This window comes from Girardinichthys multiradiatus, chromosome X (assembly GCF_021462225.1).
Source record: "Girardinichthys multiradiatus isolate DD_20200921_A chromosome X, DD_fGirMul_XY1, whole genome shotgun sequence".
Taxonomy (NCBI): domain Eukaryota; kingdom Metazoa; phylum Chordata; class Actinopteri; order Cyprinodontiformes; family Goodeidae; genus Girardinichthys; species Girardinichthys multiradiatus.
Genome location: NC_061817.1, coordinates 5176603 through 5195234, shown reverse-complemented (window position 1 = coordinate 5195234; position 18632 = coordinate 5176603). Strand labels below are relative to the sequence as shown.

Here is an 18632-nt window from a genome sequence, read left to right as displayed (position 1 = left end):
GGTTTCCTTAGATAGAAAACCTTTTCACCAATTTCAATAATAAACTGAATTTAACTGCATTGTTTGATAACTTGCATGAATTGGAATGTATGTACTTGACTTGGAATCTGTATGATTTGATTGAATTCGTTTTTGTTAAATGGCTTGAGACGTCATGTGTTGTGAATTTCCGGTCTACAAATAAACTAAATTGAATTAAAAGACGTACATTTGAACAGTGGTGAGTCTAGAACGTTTGTCTTGGTATTACTTCATCTTAATGCTACAGTTTATCAGAATATACTGATTACAGGTTTACTCAATTACTAAGACACATTTCTTTACGTTTGCTCTCCTTTTCTCCAAACTATGAACACAAAACCCAATTTTCAAGCTGCATTCACAAGACCTCAAACTCTCACCTCAAAACAGTTCAATCTGTGCTCAAGACTGAACTATGTTGACAAATTGTACTCCAAGTCAAGCAAAATTAAAAACACGGCTGAGAAGTCTCTAAACACCACATAGAAAAACAGAAAATATAATTCTCAGGACATGAAGCTGTAGAAAGAAATGTTTATTGTTCACTGTAGGCTAAATGCATGTTGCAAAACAAAAACTGCGTATTTAGCACTTGTATACAGTAAGCCTACATAAAAATAAAATACAAAAATATACAAATGAGAAGTGCATTACCACAGCATTATTTCTCCACACTGGGTCAGGCCACAGGACTTCATCCACATCACAGGCCACATTTTGTCTGGCCAGGCAACGGGTAAAAAAAAACCCTGGTATGCTGTATTCAGGCTTGGCATGGCTCGACACCTCTGTGACCACATGCGAATCCCTTGACTTGTGGGAGATTTACTCTGGTGTAAGGTTGGCGTACATATACCTTCCATCGCCATGAGGAGAAGAATTCTTTAGTGGGGTTCAAGAAAGGGGAGTAAGGTGGAAGGCAAAGAGTGATAAAACGTTGGTTAATATTGAACCACTCTCTAACCTGGAGGACTCTGTGAAAACTCACATTGTCATGGAGACATGCCACATGGAGAGGTCATCAATGCCATGACTGAGTGTGTAACCGACTATATAAACTTCTGTGTGGATAACATCATCCTAACCAGAACGGTGAGATGCTTCCCCAATAACAAACCTTGGATCACCAGTGACCTGAAGGACCTGCTTAATAAGAAAAAAAGAGCCTTCAGAGAGGGAGACAGAGAATTATTGAGGAGTTTACAGAAGCAACTTAAAGTCAAGATAAGAGACAGCAAGGAAGTGTACAAGAAGAAGCTGGAGAGCAAGCTCCAGCAAAACAATATCAGAGATGTGTGGTCAGGGATGAAAAAGATCACAGGCTTCAAGCAGAAGGATGATCAGACCGATGGATGTCTAGACAGAGCCAATGAACTGAACACATTCTTCAATAGGTTCAGTTCAGAAACAAGCTCAGCATCCTCCTCTCCTGCTCACAACCAAACAGACATTCCATCTTCCTTTGACCCACAGGACCCATAGCTGTCCAGTAACACCTCATGTTTTATTTTCCACCTCAACCCTAGACCCTTCTGCTTCTGCTTCTACATGTTTGCGTTCAACCATATCAGAAGATGCTGATGCTTCCTTTGCCTCCCCCTTTCACCTGTGTGTCTCAAGAAGTCAGGTGAAGATGCAGCTGGAGAGACTGAATCGGAATAAGGCTGCAGGTCCAGATCATGTCAGCCCTAGAGTCCTGAGGGGCTGTGCAGAGCAGCTCTGTGGGATTCTGCAGCACCTCTTCAAACTTAGCCTGGCCCAGAAGAAGGTTCCAGTGTTGTTCCGGTACCAAAGAAAACTCACCCATCAGTCCTCAATGACCATAGACCTGTTGCCCTGACATCTCACATCATGAAGGTCCTAGAGAGACTCCTGTTGGCCCACCTGAGTAAGCAAACAGTAAACCATCAGGACCCCCTTCAGTTCGCTTATCACTGTGGAGTTGGAGTTGAAGATGCCATCATACACCTGCTTCAACAAACCCACTGTCATCTGGACAAAGCCAGCAGCACTGTGAGGATCATGTTCTTTGATTTCTCCAGTGCATTTAACACAATCCAACCTGATTTGCTTTGTCAGAATCTCCAGAAGACTCAGGTGGAGGCCTCAACAATCTCCTGGATCAAAGACTACCTGACAAACAGACCACAGTTTGTGAGACTGAAGGGTTGTGAGTCTAACCAGGTAGTCAGCAGCACAGGAGCACCACAGGGGACTGTACTCTCACCATTCCTTTTCACTCTGTACACCTCAAACTTCCAGATGACTCCTGTCATCTGCAGAAATACTCGGATGATTCTGCAGTCGTGGGGTGGATCAGAGATGGACAAGAAGCTGAGTACAGGAAGGTGGTGGACCGCTTTGTGGCATGGTGTGGAAACAATCATCTTATCTTGAACGTGAATAAAACAAAGGAGATGATTGTAGATTTTAAGAGAAACAGGAATAAGTCAAAAACTATTTCCAACATGGGAGAAGGGTTGAAGGTGGTGGAGGAGTATAAATACCTTGGTGTTCACCTGGACAACAGACTAGAGTGGAGATGCAACTGTGAAGCCATCTACAAGAAGGGACAGAGCAGACTGTACTTCTTGAAGAAGCTTAGGTCCTTTGGTGTTTGCAGCAAGATGCTGCATATCTTCTATAAGTCTGTTGAGGAAAGTGTGATCTCGTCTGCCATCATCTGCTGGGGTAGCAGCATCAGAGCCAGGGGCTTAAAAAGCTCAACAAGCTGATAAAGAAGGCTGGTTCTATTCTGGGGACTCCGCTGGAACCTCTGGAGATCATTGTGCAAAGAAGGATTCTTCATAAAATGAAGAACATAATGGAGAACCTTGAGCATCCTCTTCATGAGACTGTCCTACAAAAACAGTGTGTCTTCAGTCAGAAGCTTCTTCAGATCTGCTGTAAGACAGAGCGCTACAGGAGATCCTTCCTGCCCACAGCCATCAGCATCTACAACGGCTCTTTGAGGAAACCTTCATAATGAGCTACAACATTTATTTTCCCTTTGGGATTAATAAAGTATTTTTGAATTGAATTGAATTGAATTGTCACAAACAATAACATAGATGGGGTGTTCATCCTGCTGCCCTAACAGAGCATCTCGCATGTGACTGAGGAAAATGAGGAACTGGTGAGTATTGTAGTGCCCCAGGTTGGCATGATGGTTGACAACCCCATGATTGTTGATGGCAGCACACAATGTGACATTGCCACCACACTGCCCAGGGACACCAACAATGGCCCGTTGGCCAATCATTCTTTGGTCTTGGCCATAGTGTGATTGGCCAAGTATATGCTATGGTACAGTGTATAGTATAGTCATACAGTTATTGATGTCAACATTCACATACTATAATGTCAAAAAATGTAATTACCTGTAATCTTCTCTAAATCGTCACAAACTCTGAATCTGCCTCACAAACCACTACTCTCAGAACTGGATTATATATGTTCCCTCACATCATTGGCCACAAGTGTGATCAATTTTGAGTTGTGTTCAACTGGTGACACCTAAGCTTTAACTGTGTTTGACTTTTGCCACCTGTGTTCACCCTTATGCAACACAGGTGCATCACAATGAAAATATGTTGGCAAGTTGTGTCTAAACAGGTGGAAAGTGCTTATGGTTTTGCCAAAAGAGTGACTGATTCCATCAGTGGGTTTAGGCAGCTGAGCGTTTGGTTAGAACAATAATACCCAGTGTTTTAGCAATTGAGAAAAACTGTAAAAGGCTAGAAGAATGACTGGTATTGTCTGGTACTGTGCTAAACTGGTTCAGATCTTATTTGAGATACATAGTCTACTTTGTCTCGTTTGGTAATTCTAAAATTGCGACAAATAAATTCAATTGTGGGGTTCCTCAAGGGTCCATTATCTGCTCGCTTTTATTAAACAGCCATATGATCCCCCTAGCTCAGCATATAGAATACTACATCTCCTACCATATGTATGCTGATGATACACCTCTTTATATCTCTGTGTCACCACATAACCATAGTCCACTACACTCTTAGTCAGTGTGTCCATAATAAAAATGAATGGATGAGTGAGATGCTGTTGTAGAACCTAACCCACATCAGACGTAAAGGAGATATTCATAACTACACTTTTTAGATTTAACTACACTTTTTAGATTTACATTTGAAAAATATCTGGGAGATCATTAATCATTTTTGTAGCACTTAACAATGATATGCTTTGTGCTGATCTGTCACATAAAATCCCAGGCAAATCTGTCTGAAGTTATTGGTTGGAACAGGTGAATAACACTGTCTGGACCAGTGTATGTTCCTGTAATCCTGTGCTCCATGGTTTTCCTCAGTATCTGGGCTACTTTGGAGATGCCAAAATGTGCTACCAGCGTCTATATGTGAAGTTCCTGGAGAACGTCAATAAGAAAGACTACGTCCGAGTGTGCTCTCGGAAGCCATGGCACCGAGCTGGCCAGGCCCTGAGGTAAGGCTACAGGTTTACTTTCTCCTGTTACTGGCTTAACATTGTTCACACATCATTATCCTGCTCCTTGGAGCTGTGGACAGGTGCTCACTGTGTGTTTGTCCTTCCTTCCAACCGTCTGGCAGACGCCAGTCTCTAGCTAAACAGGTGCCAAGCATTCACAGTCAAAGACAGCCACGAGTGGAGAGAGATGACAGAGACAAGGAGAGACAAAAAGAAAGAGAGCTGAAGGAGCAGAGAGCCAGAGAAAAAGAACGTGAAAGAGAACAGAGAGAGAAAATAGAAAAGGAGCTTAAAGAAAGAGAGAGGAGGGAGGAGAAGGAGAAACATGAGAGGGAGCACAAAGAGAAAGAAAATATGAGAAAACGAGAAGAAAGACAGCAAAAACAGAGGGAGTTCAGTGAAAAAGAGAGAGAGATAGAGAGGGTGAATAAACAGAAAGAGAGAGAGGGGAGAGAAAAAGAGAACAAGGACAGAGAGAGACGGGAATATGAGCGAGAACAAAGTGAAAGAGAGCAGATGGAGAGGAGGAATAGGGAGCAGAGAGAGAAGGAGAAACGAGAACAAGAGTGGAGTGAAAGACTGAGACAAGAGAGAGAACAGAAAGATAAAGAGCAAAAAGAGAGGGAGAAAGGAGAAAGGAGGGAAATCTCTAAACAGGAGAGGGATATGAGAGAGAAGCAGGTTGAGCAGAAAGAAGGGGAGAGACGAGATGTTGAGAAAGAAAAGAGACAGGGAAGAGATGGAACCGCAGAAATTTTAAGACTGAAAGAGAAGAGAGAAGGAGAGAAAAACAAGACTTCAAAAGACAGAGCTGAGCCTCCCCCAAAGAAGAGGAAGAAGTGGCTGAAGGAGGTACCATCGTCTTCCTCTGAGTCTGACTCCTCCCGACCCAGTGAGGATGAAGGTCAGCAGCTTTGTGTGCACATGGTCATACATGTCCGTCACATATTGTCCTCTCTCAGTGACACAGATGTTGCTTTTATGGCTTCAGGTTTTGTTGTCAGACTTCACATTGTTTACAGATTGTTGTGAAAAGAGAAGATATACATAATAAATGACATTAAACAGTTTTTTTATAAAAACACAATTGTTCCCAACCAACATCCACACAGCTGAAGCTAGGAGAGAGTCCAACTAAAGTCACTCCGGCAATCAGTGTCATTAGCAGACAACTGCTCTAACAGAGCAGACAGTCTGGTGTGTTTGAAGATATTGTCATCTTGTGGTTATGTGCAAGGAAATGTGTGAACCGTCATGGCCTCACATGCAGTAAACTGCAACCAAGAACTTTACAGCTGAAAGACCAGTTTTCAAAGTAATCAACAACCTCAAGGTGAAAGGTCCAGCTGCAGTAAAGGAGGCTTCGGAATGTCCTAGAGTGTGCAGTGAGTCCAGTACTGTCTGCTCCAGAATCATCTTGCTGCCAGTGCAGAGCTGCAACAGGAGGGTGTAAGTCTGTCAGCACACACAGTGATATAAAGAGGGGCAAAATACTTCTATCAAAGAAAAGCATCAAGAACACACAGAGGTTTTCCAAGAAATATAAAGATGGAGAGACTGCTGCAAAGTTATTTTTTTTGATGAAACCTCCTTTTGATTGTTTGGAGAAGAAAAGGTCATCAGAACATTAAAGTTTTCCAGTGGTCAGGAACCTCTCCTGATGTTAACCCCTGTAAGAAGCGATGGTCAGTTCTCAAAGAGTAGGTGGGGGAACAGAAGTCGACAAACTTGGATCAAGTCCAAGCACTAAGAAGACAGGAATCTATCTACAGAGGTTCATACCCTGCATATCAGAAAAAACTAAAGAAGCTATATAGCATCAACACTGGAAATATTGAACTCTAATTTTATGAATCATTTAATAAAAGCTTATAAAAGTAAGACCAGTGAAGTCACCAAACACATTTGTGTCAGAATCACCACTGCACTATGTCCACCCTCACACTGTATCTCTGTGCTCTAGGCCTTGTGCGGGGAGGCGTGAACAGTCGGGCTATGAGGGAGATGTTCAGGAGCTACGTGGAGATGCTGGTGAGCACAGCACTCGACCCTGATATGATCCAAGCTCTGGAGGACACCAATGGTGAGTCTCATGTTTACATTACAACTATTGACTTATAGAAATATAATTATTTACTGATCATACAGTTGAGAGATCCTGCATGGTCAGAGTTCATAAACCCCCTTTCATCAGCTGCAATTTGTCATGATTTTTTTAAATGTACTCTCTTTGCAGTTTAATAATAAAGGACACAACTTAAGGGGATTTTAAAGATCAGCATCAGGTCCACATGTTTTCATCTAATGTAGATTTCCAAGAGTCAAAATTTTACAAACAGGCTTGAATATACACACTATGTTGCCTGAGGTATTTACTCACCTATCCAAATAATTGAAATCAGGTGTTTCAAATCAAGCACCAAGCATGCAGACTGTTTTTACAAACATTTATGAAAGAATGGATCGCTCTCAGGAGCTCAGTGAATTCCAGCATGATACTGTGATAGGATGCAATCTGTGCAAGTCCAATAAGTCCAGTCGTGAAATTTCCTCGCTCCTTAATATTCCTCTGTCAACTGTCAGTGTTATAAGAAAGTGGAAGTGATTTGGAATGAGTCAGCCATGAAGTGATAGCCCATGTAAACTGATGGGGCGGGGCAGTGGATGCCGACGAACATGGTGCGAAGAGGTCGTCGACTTGGACTTGAAGCTTCTAGAATCACCAATACCTCAGCACTATTGAACATATATATATATATATATATATATATATATATGTATAAGCCTGTATGTATAGTTTTGAACCCTTGTGGAATGGAGGAAATCTAAAAAAACCTAAATTATGTCAGCTTATAGTTGTACAAATCCTTGAAGCTGTTTAATTTACTATCTATCCTGGAAAGGAAGTGTTTAAATGCATCATAGAAAGCCCAACATGAATACAATAAATATTTTCTTTCAAGAAGCGTAAGTTAAAAGTGAAGAACTATTCTGTTGTTCTCACTGCTTAGATGAGCTGTACCTCCCTCCCATGAGAAAAATCGACAGCTTACTGAGTGCGCAGAAGAAGAGGTTGTTGAGAAGAGTCAATATGAGTGCTCAGCATCAGGTGAACCTTCACGTTCTTCTTTTTGGCTTCCACACTTGCATTCCAAAACACTAGAACGATTATTTCAAAAACACTAGTAGAAGAGTTGAGCTACAACTTCCCCTCTTTTTCCAGGAGGCTTTACATATGTACCCCAAAATGACAGCAGGCCCTCTGGAGTCAGGAGCTGTCAGAGTTCATCTGGGCGGTGAGGGTTACAGCCGTAAGACCCTCAGTCGTGTCAAGAAGAGTGTTCCAAAGCAGCAGGTGAGAAGATATGGCAGTATCACACTGGGTTATAGATCTAAGCTTTAATTAGAAGTATCAAACTACAGGTCCTTCTCAAAATATTAGCATATTGTGATAAAGTTCATTATTTTCCATAATGTCATGATGAAAATTTAACATTAATATATTTTAGATTCATTGCACACTAACTGAAATATTTCAGGTCTTTTATTGTCTTAATACAGATGATTTTGGCATACAGCTCATGAAAACCCAAAATTCCTATCTCACAAAATTAGCATATCATTAAAAGGGTCTCTAAACGAGCTATGAACCTAATCATCTGAATCAACGAGTTAACTCTAAACACCTGCAAAAGATTCCTGAGGCCTTTAAAACTCCCAGCCTGGTTCATCACTCAAAACCCCAATCATGGGTAAGACTGCCGACCTGACTGCTGTCCAGAAGGCCACTATTGACACCCTCAAGCAAGAGGGTAAGACACAGAAATAAATTTCTGAACAAATAGGCTGTTCCCAGAGTGCTGTATCAAGGCACCTCAGTGGGAAGTCTGTGGGAAGGAAAAAGTGTGGCAGAAAACGCTGCACAACGAGAAGGGGTGACCGGACCCTGAGGAAGATTGTGGAGAAGGGCCGATTCCAGACCTTGGGGGACCTGCGGAAGCAGTGGACTGAGTCTGGAGTAGAAACATCCAGAGCCACCGTGCACAGGCGTGTGCAGGAAATGGGCTACAGGTGCCGCATTCCCCAGGTCAAGCCACTTTTGAACCAGAAACAGCGGCAGAAGCGCCTGACCTGGGCTACAGAGAAGCAGCACTGGACTGTTGCTCAGTGGTCCAAAGTACTTTTTTCGGATGAAAGCAAATTCTGCATGACATTCGGAAATCAAGGTGCCAGAGTCTGGAGGAAGACTGGGGAGAAGGAAATGCCAAAATGCCAGAAGTCCAGTGTCAAGTACCCACAGTCAGTGATGGTCTGGGGTGCCGTGTCAGCTGCTGGTGTTGGTCCACTGTGTTTTATCAAGGGCAGGGTCAATGCAGCTAGCTATCAGGAGATTTTGGAGCACTTCATGCTTCCATCTGCTGAAAAGCTTCATGGAGATGAAGATTTCATTTTTCAGCACGACCTGGCACCTGCTCACAGTGGTAAAACCACTGGTAAATGGTTTACTGACCATGGTGTCACTGTGCTCAATTGGCCTGCCAACTCTCCTGACCTGAACCCCATAGAGAATCTGTGGGATATTGTGAAGAGAACGTTGAGAGACTCAAGACCCAACACTCTGGATGAGCTAAAGGCCGCTATCGAAGCATCCTGGGCCTCCATAAGACCTCAGCAGTGCCACAGGCTGATTGCCTCCATGCCACGCCGCATTGAAGCAGTCATTTCTGCAAAAGGATTCCCGACCAAGTATTGAGTGCATAACTGTACATGATTATTTGAAGGTTGACGTTTTTTGTATTAAAAACACTTTTCTTTTATTGATCGGATGAAATATGCTAATTTTGTGAGATAGGAATTTTGGGTTTTCATGAGCTGTATGCCAAAATCATCCGTATTAAGACAATAAAAGACCTGAAATATTTCAGTTAGTGTGCAATGAATCTAAAATATATGAATGTTAAATTTTCATCATGACATTATGAAAAATAATGAACTTTATCACAATATGCTAATATTTTGAGAAGGACCTGTATAAAAAAAGCCAAAACAGAAATCATATTTGTTGTTGTAGAGTGAAATATTTCAAGTCTTTATTTCTTGTAATTTTGATGATTATGGCTTACAGCTAATGAAAACTCAAAATTCATTAAGAACATTAGAATATTGTGAACAAGTGAAATCAGCCAGTTTATCAGCTAATTAACTCAAACATCTGCAAAGGTTTCCTAAATGGTCTCTGCCTGTGTCAGTAGGCTGTTCAATCATCAGGAAGACTGCTGATGGGACAGATGTCCAGAAGACATTCAATAGGCATGTTTACAAGGACATAAGTATTCAGAATAAAGGGCCAATCGTAATAACAATGCATAATGTAAATGCGCCAATCTGAATATTGTGATCTGATTCAGCTTGATTGGAATGAAATTGTTTTCCGAATGAGACGGGTGATTTATGCCAATTGTCAATCTAAACGGTGGGTATGTAAACACTTGATCGGATCATGTCATTCTGATTGTGGCAAACTGACAGGACTGGGCATGTGTGCCCTGTGTCAACACAACACATTTCCACCTTTAGTGGCGAGACGCAAAATCGCGGGGAAACATCTGGTTTATTTCCACATTTAACCTGTAGTGGCATTATAGAAGGAATAAGGCCTCAACCGCTCTCAGAAACTGGTACGGCTCCAATCTGGACGGTCAGAACACTCAGAATCAACACACTATCACGTTTGCCGTTTGCTTTTTTACATCACAGGCAGAAGTCGGTTGTGGCAGATGGCCTCTCACACTGAGCCTGGTTCTGCTGGAGGTTTCCTTCTGTTAAAAGGGAATTTTCCTCTCCACTGTCTCTACATGCTCATCCAGGAGGAGCGAATGCTGCAAGCCACTGCCTTGATGCAATCTGCTGGGTTTCCTTACGTAGAAAAACTTTTAATCAATTTGAACAATAAACTGAATCTGACTGCACTGTTTGATCGTTAGGATTAATTGGAATCTATGTACCCGACTTAAAATCTGAATGATTTGGTTGAATTGACTTTGTAAAGTGCCCTGAGATGACATGTGTTGTGAACTGCCGCTATATAAATAAATTGAACTGAATTGGACATACATCTTCTGCGGTTGCTTTAGGGAAATTCGACAACTCTGTATATCAAAGTGCTTCTCTTCTGAATTAAGAGTGGTGCATGAAAACACACGTCATGATTGGATTATTTGATTTTTGCGCCATATAAACAGCATATTCACACTTATTTATTTGAATCTAATCATGAAATTTAATGTACAAGTCAACATAGCTATTGACACCCTCCACAAGAGTGGTTAGCCACAAAAGGTGAAAATGTGATTGCTGGTTGTTCAGAGTGCTGTATTCATGGTGTTACTGCACTTGATTGGCCAGCAAACTGGGCTGGCCTGAACCTCACAGAGAATCTATGGAGTTCTCTCAAGAGGAAGATGAGACACACTGGAAACAACAATGCAGATGACCTGAAGGCCACTATCAAAGCAACCTGGGCTTCCTAAAGACTTCAGCAGAACCACAGGCTGATCTCCTCCATGCCACGCTGGATTAATGCAGTAATTCATGCAAAAGGAGCCCAGACCAGGTACTGAGTACATAGAAATGAACTTACTTTCAGAAGCTTGAAATTTCTCTTTAAAATATCTTTTTTATTATTTCTGAGCGAATTTAGTGTTTGCATTATCTGTAATCCATTATTATCACAATTACAAAAAATAAAGGTTTGAAATATTTCACTCTGTGTGTAATGAATCTTTATAATATGATGTTACTTTCTGAACTTTTTCTTGATATTCAAATTTCTTTTTAGATATAACTGTATATGTGTCCCTAATGTATTATGGGTAAGGCAGTGGTGTTTTCTTTAATAACATAAATAAATAAATAATAATAATAATAGGGTATTTTTACATAAACTTCCTTCTTCTGGAATCAAATATGAGGCGGACTGTCTGTCAGCTGAAGCTTGACCCTATCTGGATAATCAACAGGACAATGGTTCCAACCACAGCATCAAATCTGCAACAGAATGGCTGAAAAGTGGGGGCTCCATAAGAAACTGCACAGAAAAAAATGCCTGCAAACCTCGATTAACTGAAACAAAGCAGTAAAAAAGAGTGGAACAAAATATCTCTCCAATGTCATGAAAGACAAATGATTGCTTCAAGTTATAACAGCTACGTGGTCGTTCTACATAATGCAGAATCACAGAGTGGACCTTTTTACACAATGCTGCCACATTTTAGATTAGTCAGTCAGTCAGTCATTTTCTACCGCTTATTCCATAGTGGGTCACGGGGGAGCTGGTGCCTATCTCCAGCAGTCTATGGGCGAGAGGCAGGGTACACCCTGGACAGATCGCCAGTCCATCGCAGGGCAACACACAAACAACCATGCACACACTCATTCATACACCTAAGGTCAATTTAGAGTGACCAATTAACCTAACAGGCATGTCTTTGGACTGTGGGAGGAAGCCGGAGTACCCAGTGAGAACCCACGCATGCACGGGGAGAACATGCAAACTCCATGCAGAAAGACCCCAGGCCAGGAATCGAACCCAGGACCTTCTTGCTGCAAGGCAACAGTGCTACCAACTGCGCCACCGTGCATGGTGGCGCAGATTAGTTTTTATTTAAATAATGAATGACATGGTGTAAAAAATGTCAACTATTTTATCTGAGGTGCTGAATTCCTTGTTGAGTTCGCGTACGTAAGCAATGCTTGAGACTGACTTTTTATTTTACAGTGGCTCTATATAAAACAAGAACTTTCTTAGTGTTTTTGCCCCTTACATTCCACAAACAAATCATTCATTTTTTTAACCTTATTTCCCTGTGCAGAACATGGAAAGATCTAAGGAAGAGGTCAGGAAAATGGGAAAGTACTTCCTATTTTGCTGAAAAGTTGCGGACATCCTATAAAAGAGAAGATATTTGTTTGGTTTGCTATTTAACTTGTCCTCTTTTAAAATTCCTCAGGACATGAAGCTTTCAATTGAAACCTGTCGAATATACAATCTGTATCATTCTCTTCACCACTACAAGTATCACACCTTCCTGCACTGCAAGAAGGAGGTAAGTATCTATATCCAGTTCTGTGATTAGCTTGGCTTTTCTGTGTCCTCTATCTGAACATTGTAGAATCTTTATTTATTTATTTAAAGGTTTATTCCAAGCCAATAAGAAAACGCATATAATACAAAAATAAAGTAAGTATAGTGTACTACAGAAAATAGCAAACTATATGTTTGCTTTAATTGGACTCACTCCTCTGCTCCCGAACAACGTTTGTCACACAACTTTTTTGCATCCCATTAATGACAGCTTTGTTGGCTGTTGAATTTAACTCTGCTGTGCAAAAAGTATAAACCACTATAAATTTGACATTGAACCTATAATTCACCTTCTGTGAGAGACGCAAGGCCAGGTAATTAGAACTCAGTTGTTCCATCAATAAAACTGTGTACGTGCAGAGATGAAACATCGAAACAAGTTTATTGACCAGATTTGATTAACCATATTGTATATAAATCCCAGTATGTACATGTACAAAGCATAGAGAACAGCACAACAAAGCAGATTTAGTAAAGAGCAAAGAAAGCATTTCACTTATTTCATTGACTTAGAGAAGTAAAAAACGTAAAATCTGTATTATTTTGGTGGTTTTTGGTCTATGATTCACAGAAAAAACTAGTGAATGGGAAATATTAGATGAAAAGATTTTCGTCCCTAGGTTCTGCTTACATTTTAATATGTCACCTTCAATGTATTTTATAAGAATGTATGTGATAGACCAACACAAAGTGGTGCATTATAGTGTGGTGGAATGAAAATGGTATAAAGTTGTCAAACATTTTACAAATGAAAAGTGTGTGTTACTATTCGGCCCCCTTTACTCTGATGCCCCTAAAAAATCCTGTGCAACCATTTCCCTTCAGAAGCCATCAGTAAATGGAGTCCAGGTGTTTGTAGTTTAATCTAAGTATTAATACAGCTGTTCCGTGAAGATCAAAACACTTTGGGCCTGATCTTCAAAGATTGCAAATAAGAAACGCTAAATTGCTTGTAAAAAATAAAAGCACATGCAATAAATGGGTGATCTACAAAGATTGTGTGCACAATGAAAAACAGGTGCAAAAGCGATTTGAACTACCCTATTTAAATAAGGATATTGTGTGTGCTACTGGCTGTCACAATATAGAGCAGAGCGGCTGTAAAAGAAAGATAAGGTTTGAAGCCATGGAGTTGGAGGTAATAAGAAAATATATTATAACAAATAATAAGAAATTATTTAAGTATTTCAAAGTGCTACAAAATAACAGTAAAAACATTTAAAAATGCAAACCATTTGAAGATCAGGCCCTATGTGTAGAGGAAAACTAACACTACACATCACACTGTACCGATGGTGAGACTTGGTGGTGCCAGCATCATGCTGAGGGCATCTGGTCAGAGTTGATGGGAAGATGGTCGGAGCTAAATCCAGGACAATCCTGGATGGAAACCTGTTAGAGGCTGCAGAAGACTTGAGACTGAGGTGGAGGTTCATGTACAAGCACGACAACCACCATAAACAGAAATACAATGGTTTGGTTTAGATCAAAGCATAATTATGTGTTAGAATGGTCAAGTCAAAGTCCAGACCCAAATGTAGCTGAGAATCTGTGACAAGACTTGAAGAATCTATCCAGTCTGTCTGACCTCGAGCTATTTTGCGAAGAATTCCAAATTATAGATGTACAAAGCTGGTAAAGACAAATCCCAATAGAGACAGACTCCAATAGACTCACAATATAATCACATTGAATACAAATAAAGTACACTGACTGTATGAATACTTTTGCATGACACTGTAAATGACTTGTGTGAATAACCCCTAACAGAAATGTTTATATTTCATCTCCTTGTCATTTCCTTTTATTTCAATCCCCAAACCTATTTTCCTTTGTAAATTGATGTTACGTCCAGTGACAGATAAAGATGTGGTACAACATGCCCAACCCTAACCCTCTGCCTTGAATCAAGTCATGCTTAAAGCATCAGTTTTTTTTGACCATCGTCTACCATAGACCCTAACCTCACAGATGACCTCAGGTATGTTGTAGAGATGTTATGACTCTTGTGATGTCTGTACCTGACTCTGTTGTTTTCTGTCCAGACGGATAACATCGAGCAGGCAGCTGAGGACCCTGGCCAGGAGGAGGTGGTGCAGCAGTGCATGGCCAACCAGGCCTGGCTGGAGAGCCTTTTTAGCTCCTTCATTGAACTTCTTACCCTTAGTGCCAAGGCCTGAAGGAGGACCAACGCCTCAGCCTCTGAACTCCTGCATCCACCCACAGTATCAAGTAGCCGGAGGTATTTCGCGTTTGTGAAGCGAAAGAATCCCACTACACAAACGGTTTGGTTGCAACCAGAGAACAGCTGCCAGCAGTTTGTTTGTGGTACATGTTTTATTGTAGAATCCAATCTTAGGTGCCTCTTGATTTGAAGGTTTGTATTGACAAACAGAGGATTATGAACTCTTTGAATGTGGTGGATTTTTCTCCAAATCTATAAACAGAAGTCATGAGGAGAGGGTGGTCAGAGATATCCTCAGAACTTTAATGGACACCTAAAAGCTGTCTGTAAGGATGTGTTAATAACTCTGGTTTGTATCATTTATACAGTGACACTTTTAAAAATGACCACCCTAACAGAGGGTTGTTTGTTCTTATTTTTGAAAAATATTTTAATGGGATGTACATAAAATGAGCCGCCCTACTTTATTGGTTCTGTTCAAACCCACAGAGTTCAAACTGGGGATGAGTGAGCTAAAATGAGGCTTTAGTGGACTATATGATGTTTGTACAATCTTCAGTAAAGATAAAAAAGAATAAAATGCTGTATGCAGGACCAGAAATGTGTTCTGATCCAAACCATGATGTTTTTGTTTCTTTTTAAAAAGATGGTTCAACTGCTACAAATGACTAAGGAATGAAAAAATAAAGCACGCCTTTCTCTAAAGAAATGTGAGGTTAAAAGAGCCTCCAGCAGCCTAAATGTCAGTGTTTAATGTTGGTCATTTTTATCTGTTTGTTGTTGAATATTGATGATGATTATTCCTATTGTTCTGCCTCTTCTGGAGACTCTTTCAATGTGTAAACACTGTACAGCTGCTCCATTCTCTAGTTGGCAGTTACTCCTCTGTACATGAAATTCCTGTATTTGACTAAGGGAAATAAAACTGATCAAAATGACAAACATGATTAAAAATAAACAGCATCTTGCTCAAGTTTTTCACCTTTGCTTGAAAGAATAGAAGTACAGTGCCGTTACCATAATTCACATTATCCACTTATCGGCCTGGATTTCCCATTCAATTCAGTTTCAATTCAGTTTATTTATATAGCGCCAATTCATAACACATGTTGTCTCAAGGCACTTCACAAAAGTCAGGTACACACATTCCAATTAATCCTAATCATTGAACAGTGCAGTCAGATTCAGTTATTTATTCAAATTGGATAAAAACGTTTTCTGTCTAAGGAAACCCAGCAGATTGCATCCAGTCACAGATTTGTAGCAGTCACTCCTCCTGGATGAGCATGTAGAGACAGTGGACAGTCACTGGCGTTGACTATGTAGCAATCCCTCAAACTGAGCATGCATGTAGCGACAGTGGAGAGGAAAAACTCCCTTTTAACAGGAAGAAACCTCCAGCAGAACCAGGCTCAGTGTGAGCAGCCATCTGCCACGACCGACTGGGGGTTTGAGAGAACAGACCAGAGACACAAAGAGAACAAAGAAGCACTGATCCAGGAGTACTTTCTATGGGAAGGAAAAGTAAATGTTAATGGCTGTAGCTCCTTTAGTCGTTTCATCTAGAAAGAAAGAACAGATAAACTCAGAGCCAGTTTTCAAGGATAGAGTCTGAAAGAGAGCACATAGAGTTAGTCACAGTAAAAGCTCAGTCAATTGCTATATCTAGGAGAAAGAAAGGGTTAAACAGGGCCATGTGGATCATCGGTAGAGGGTGAGCATTAAGTTGTTGCCAGCAGAAGCTCGGATGATGCCCCTCTCGAGAAAGGTGTCACAGGTAGACACAGAGTCAGGCCAGGTGTAGCTTCTAGGAAGAGAAAAGAGAGAGAACATAAAGTTAAAAGCTGAAATAACAGCAAATAATGCAAAATTGGAGAGTAGTATGAGAATGTAGCGAAGAGGGTGAAAGTGGTCATTAGGTCCTCCAGCAGCCTAAGCCTATAGCAGCATAACTACAGAGATAGTTTCAGTTTATTTATTTATATTGCACTTATTTACAACAATGTCGTCTCAAGGCACCCCACAAAGGGTCCGGAACGGCGCGGGGCTGCTGGGGGGCCAAACTAAACCACCGAGTGCCAGAGCCCGCCCACCCCAGAACAGGCCATGTGTAGGGACACTAAGTAAAATAATAAACTGATAAAGTTTGTCCATCTAGAGCCCACTGATGGTCATTGTTATACAAAAAACCACAAGGATTGGGATACCTCTCTCTGTCAGACTGATTATAACCATTGGAAAAGAGAAGGGGTCATACAAGTAGCAGAAATGGAGGGTGTGTTTGTACCTCAACCATAATTGAGCCGGTTTTGGCTAAACCTGACACCACCTTACTCCGTCCAACAGGGAGGGAGGAAGGCAGAGGTAAAAAATAAGGAAGATAGCCTAAGCCTGTCAGCGTTTTCGTAATAGCTCTGACCCACATACAGAGAACACTCCGGAGAGAGAATGTAAAGTTATAAGGTTGTTTATTTGGAAAACAAAATGAACAGGGAACGTAAACAGGCAAAAACTCCAACTGTTGGGGAAGAAGGGAAGAGAACTGGTAAATACAGGTAACACACATAGATGGCAAAAACCAATAAATTTCGGGAAGGAAACATAAACGGCTTACTGAATGGATGTGGTCAGGTCGCCAGGGATAGAGGGATTCAGGACTCGTTTTGTTGAAGTCCAGTCTACTTAGTAGATCATTAGGCAGTGACTTAATTGTGCTTGGAGAAAGGTGAGGCTTAGTTCTTGGTCCAGGAGATGAGAGTTGCAGGAAACTGCCAGCTTGGTCGAAGTTCCAGACGAAAACAAAGTAGAGAACAAAATCCACAAAACGAAGTTAAACCAGAAAACACTTAGCTCACAGGGTCCGTGACTCAGAGACATAAATCCAAAAGTCCTGGTTCTGGTCTGCAAAAACACATGAACAAAGTTAATCCATAAAACGAGAGATGAAGCATAGACTTTGCATTGGCTGAGCTTGTTACCACAGAAGGCAAACACACTGGCGTTGAAGTACTGGCAGCCTCCCGCTTAAATACTCCACCAAGCAATCAGCAGGATAAGTCACACCTGTCACCCAGCACGCCTGGGAAGCTCAGCACAATCTGGAAAACACTGAGACACAAGTTGCAAGCACAAAATATACAAACACAACCCAGATCCCGACAAAGCCACTCTAACTATAAGCTTTATCAAAAAGGAAAAATTTTAAGCCTAGCCTTAAAAGTAGACAGGGTGTCTGCCTCACGGACCAAAACCCGGAGCTGGTTCCACAGAAGAGGAGCCTGATAACTAAAGGATCTGCCTCCCATTCTACTTCTAGACACTCTAAGAACCACCAGTAAACCTGCAGTCTATGAACGAAGTGCCCTGTTAGGAACATATGGCCCAATCAGATGTATGATGGAGCTAGATCATTAAGGGCTTTATATGTGAGGAGGATAATTTTAAATTATATTCTGGATTTAACAGGGAGCCAATGAAGGGAAGCTAAAATAGGAGAAATATGATCTCTCTTTTTAATTTTCATCAGAACTCTTGCTGCAGCATTTTGAATCAGCTGAAGGCTTTTAACTGCATTTTGTGGACATCCTGATAGTAGAGCATTACAATAGTCCAGCTTTGAAGTAACAAATGCATGGACTAGTTTTTCAGCATCACTTCTGGATAGGATATTTCTAATTTTGGCAATGTTCCGGAGGTGAAAGAAGGAAATCCTAGAAACCTGTTTAATATGGGATTTAAATGACATGTCCTGGTCAAAAATAACCCCAAGATTTTTTACTTTATTACCGGAGGTCAATTTAATGCCATCCAGGTTAAGTG

General features: G+C 41.0%; 1 protein-coding gene across 4 annotated transcripts in view; it reads left to right on the top strand.

Moving 5' to 3' along the window:
- Positions 1 to 15771, top strand: part of LOC124862849 (proline-rich protein 12-like) — a 78668-nt gene extending 62897 nt beyond the window's left edge. For all 4 annotated transcript variants that reach the window (XM_047357022.1, XM_047357021.1, XM_047357024.1 and 1 more), the window contains exons 10-16: positions 4349 to 4482; positions 4608 to 5389; positions 6449 to 6568; positions 7497 to 7594; positions 7709 to 7840; positions 12495 to 12590; positions 14674 to 15771. In XM_047357022.1, the coding sequence (XP_047212978.1) occupies positions 4349 to 4482; positions 4608 to 5389; positions 6449 to 6568; positions 7497 to 7594; positions 7709 to 7840; positions 12495 to 12590; positions 14674 to 14808 (1497 nt within the window). In that variant the 3' untranslated portion in view covers positions 14809 to 15771. The remainder of the gene's footprint in view (positions 1 to 4348; positions 4483 to 4607; positions 5390 to 6448; positions 6569 to 7496; positions 7595 to 7708; positions 7841 to 12494; positions 12591 to 14673) is intronic.
- The last annotated feature ends 2861 nt before the right edge of the window (positions 15772 to 18632 follow it).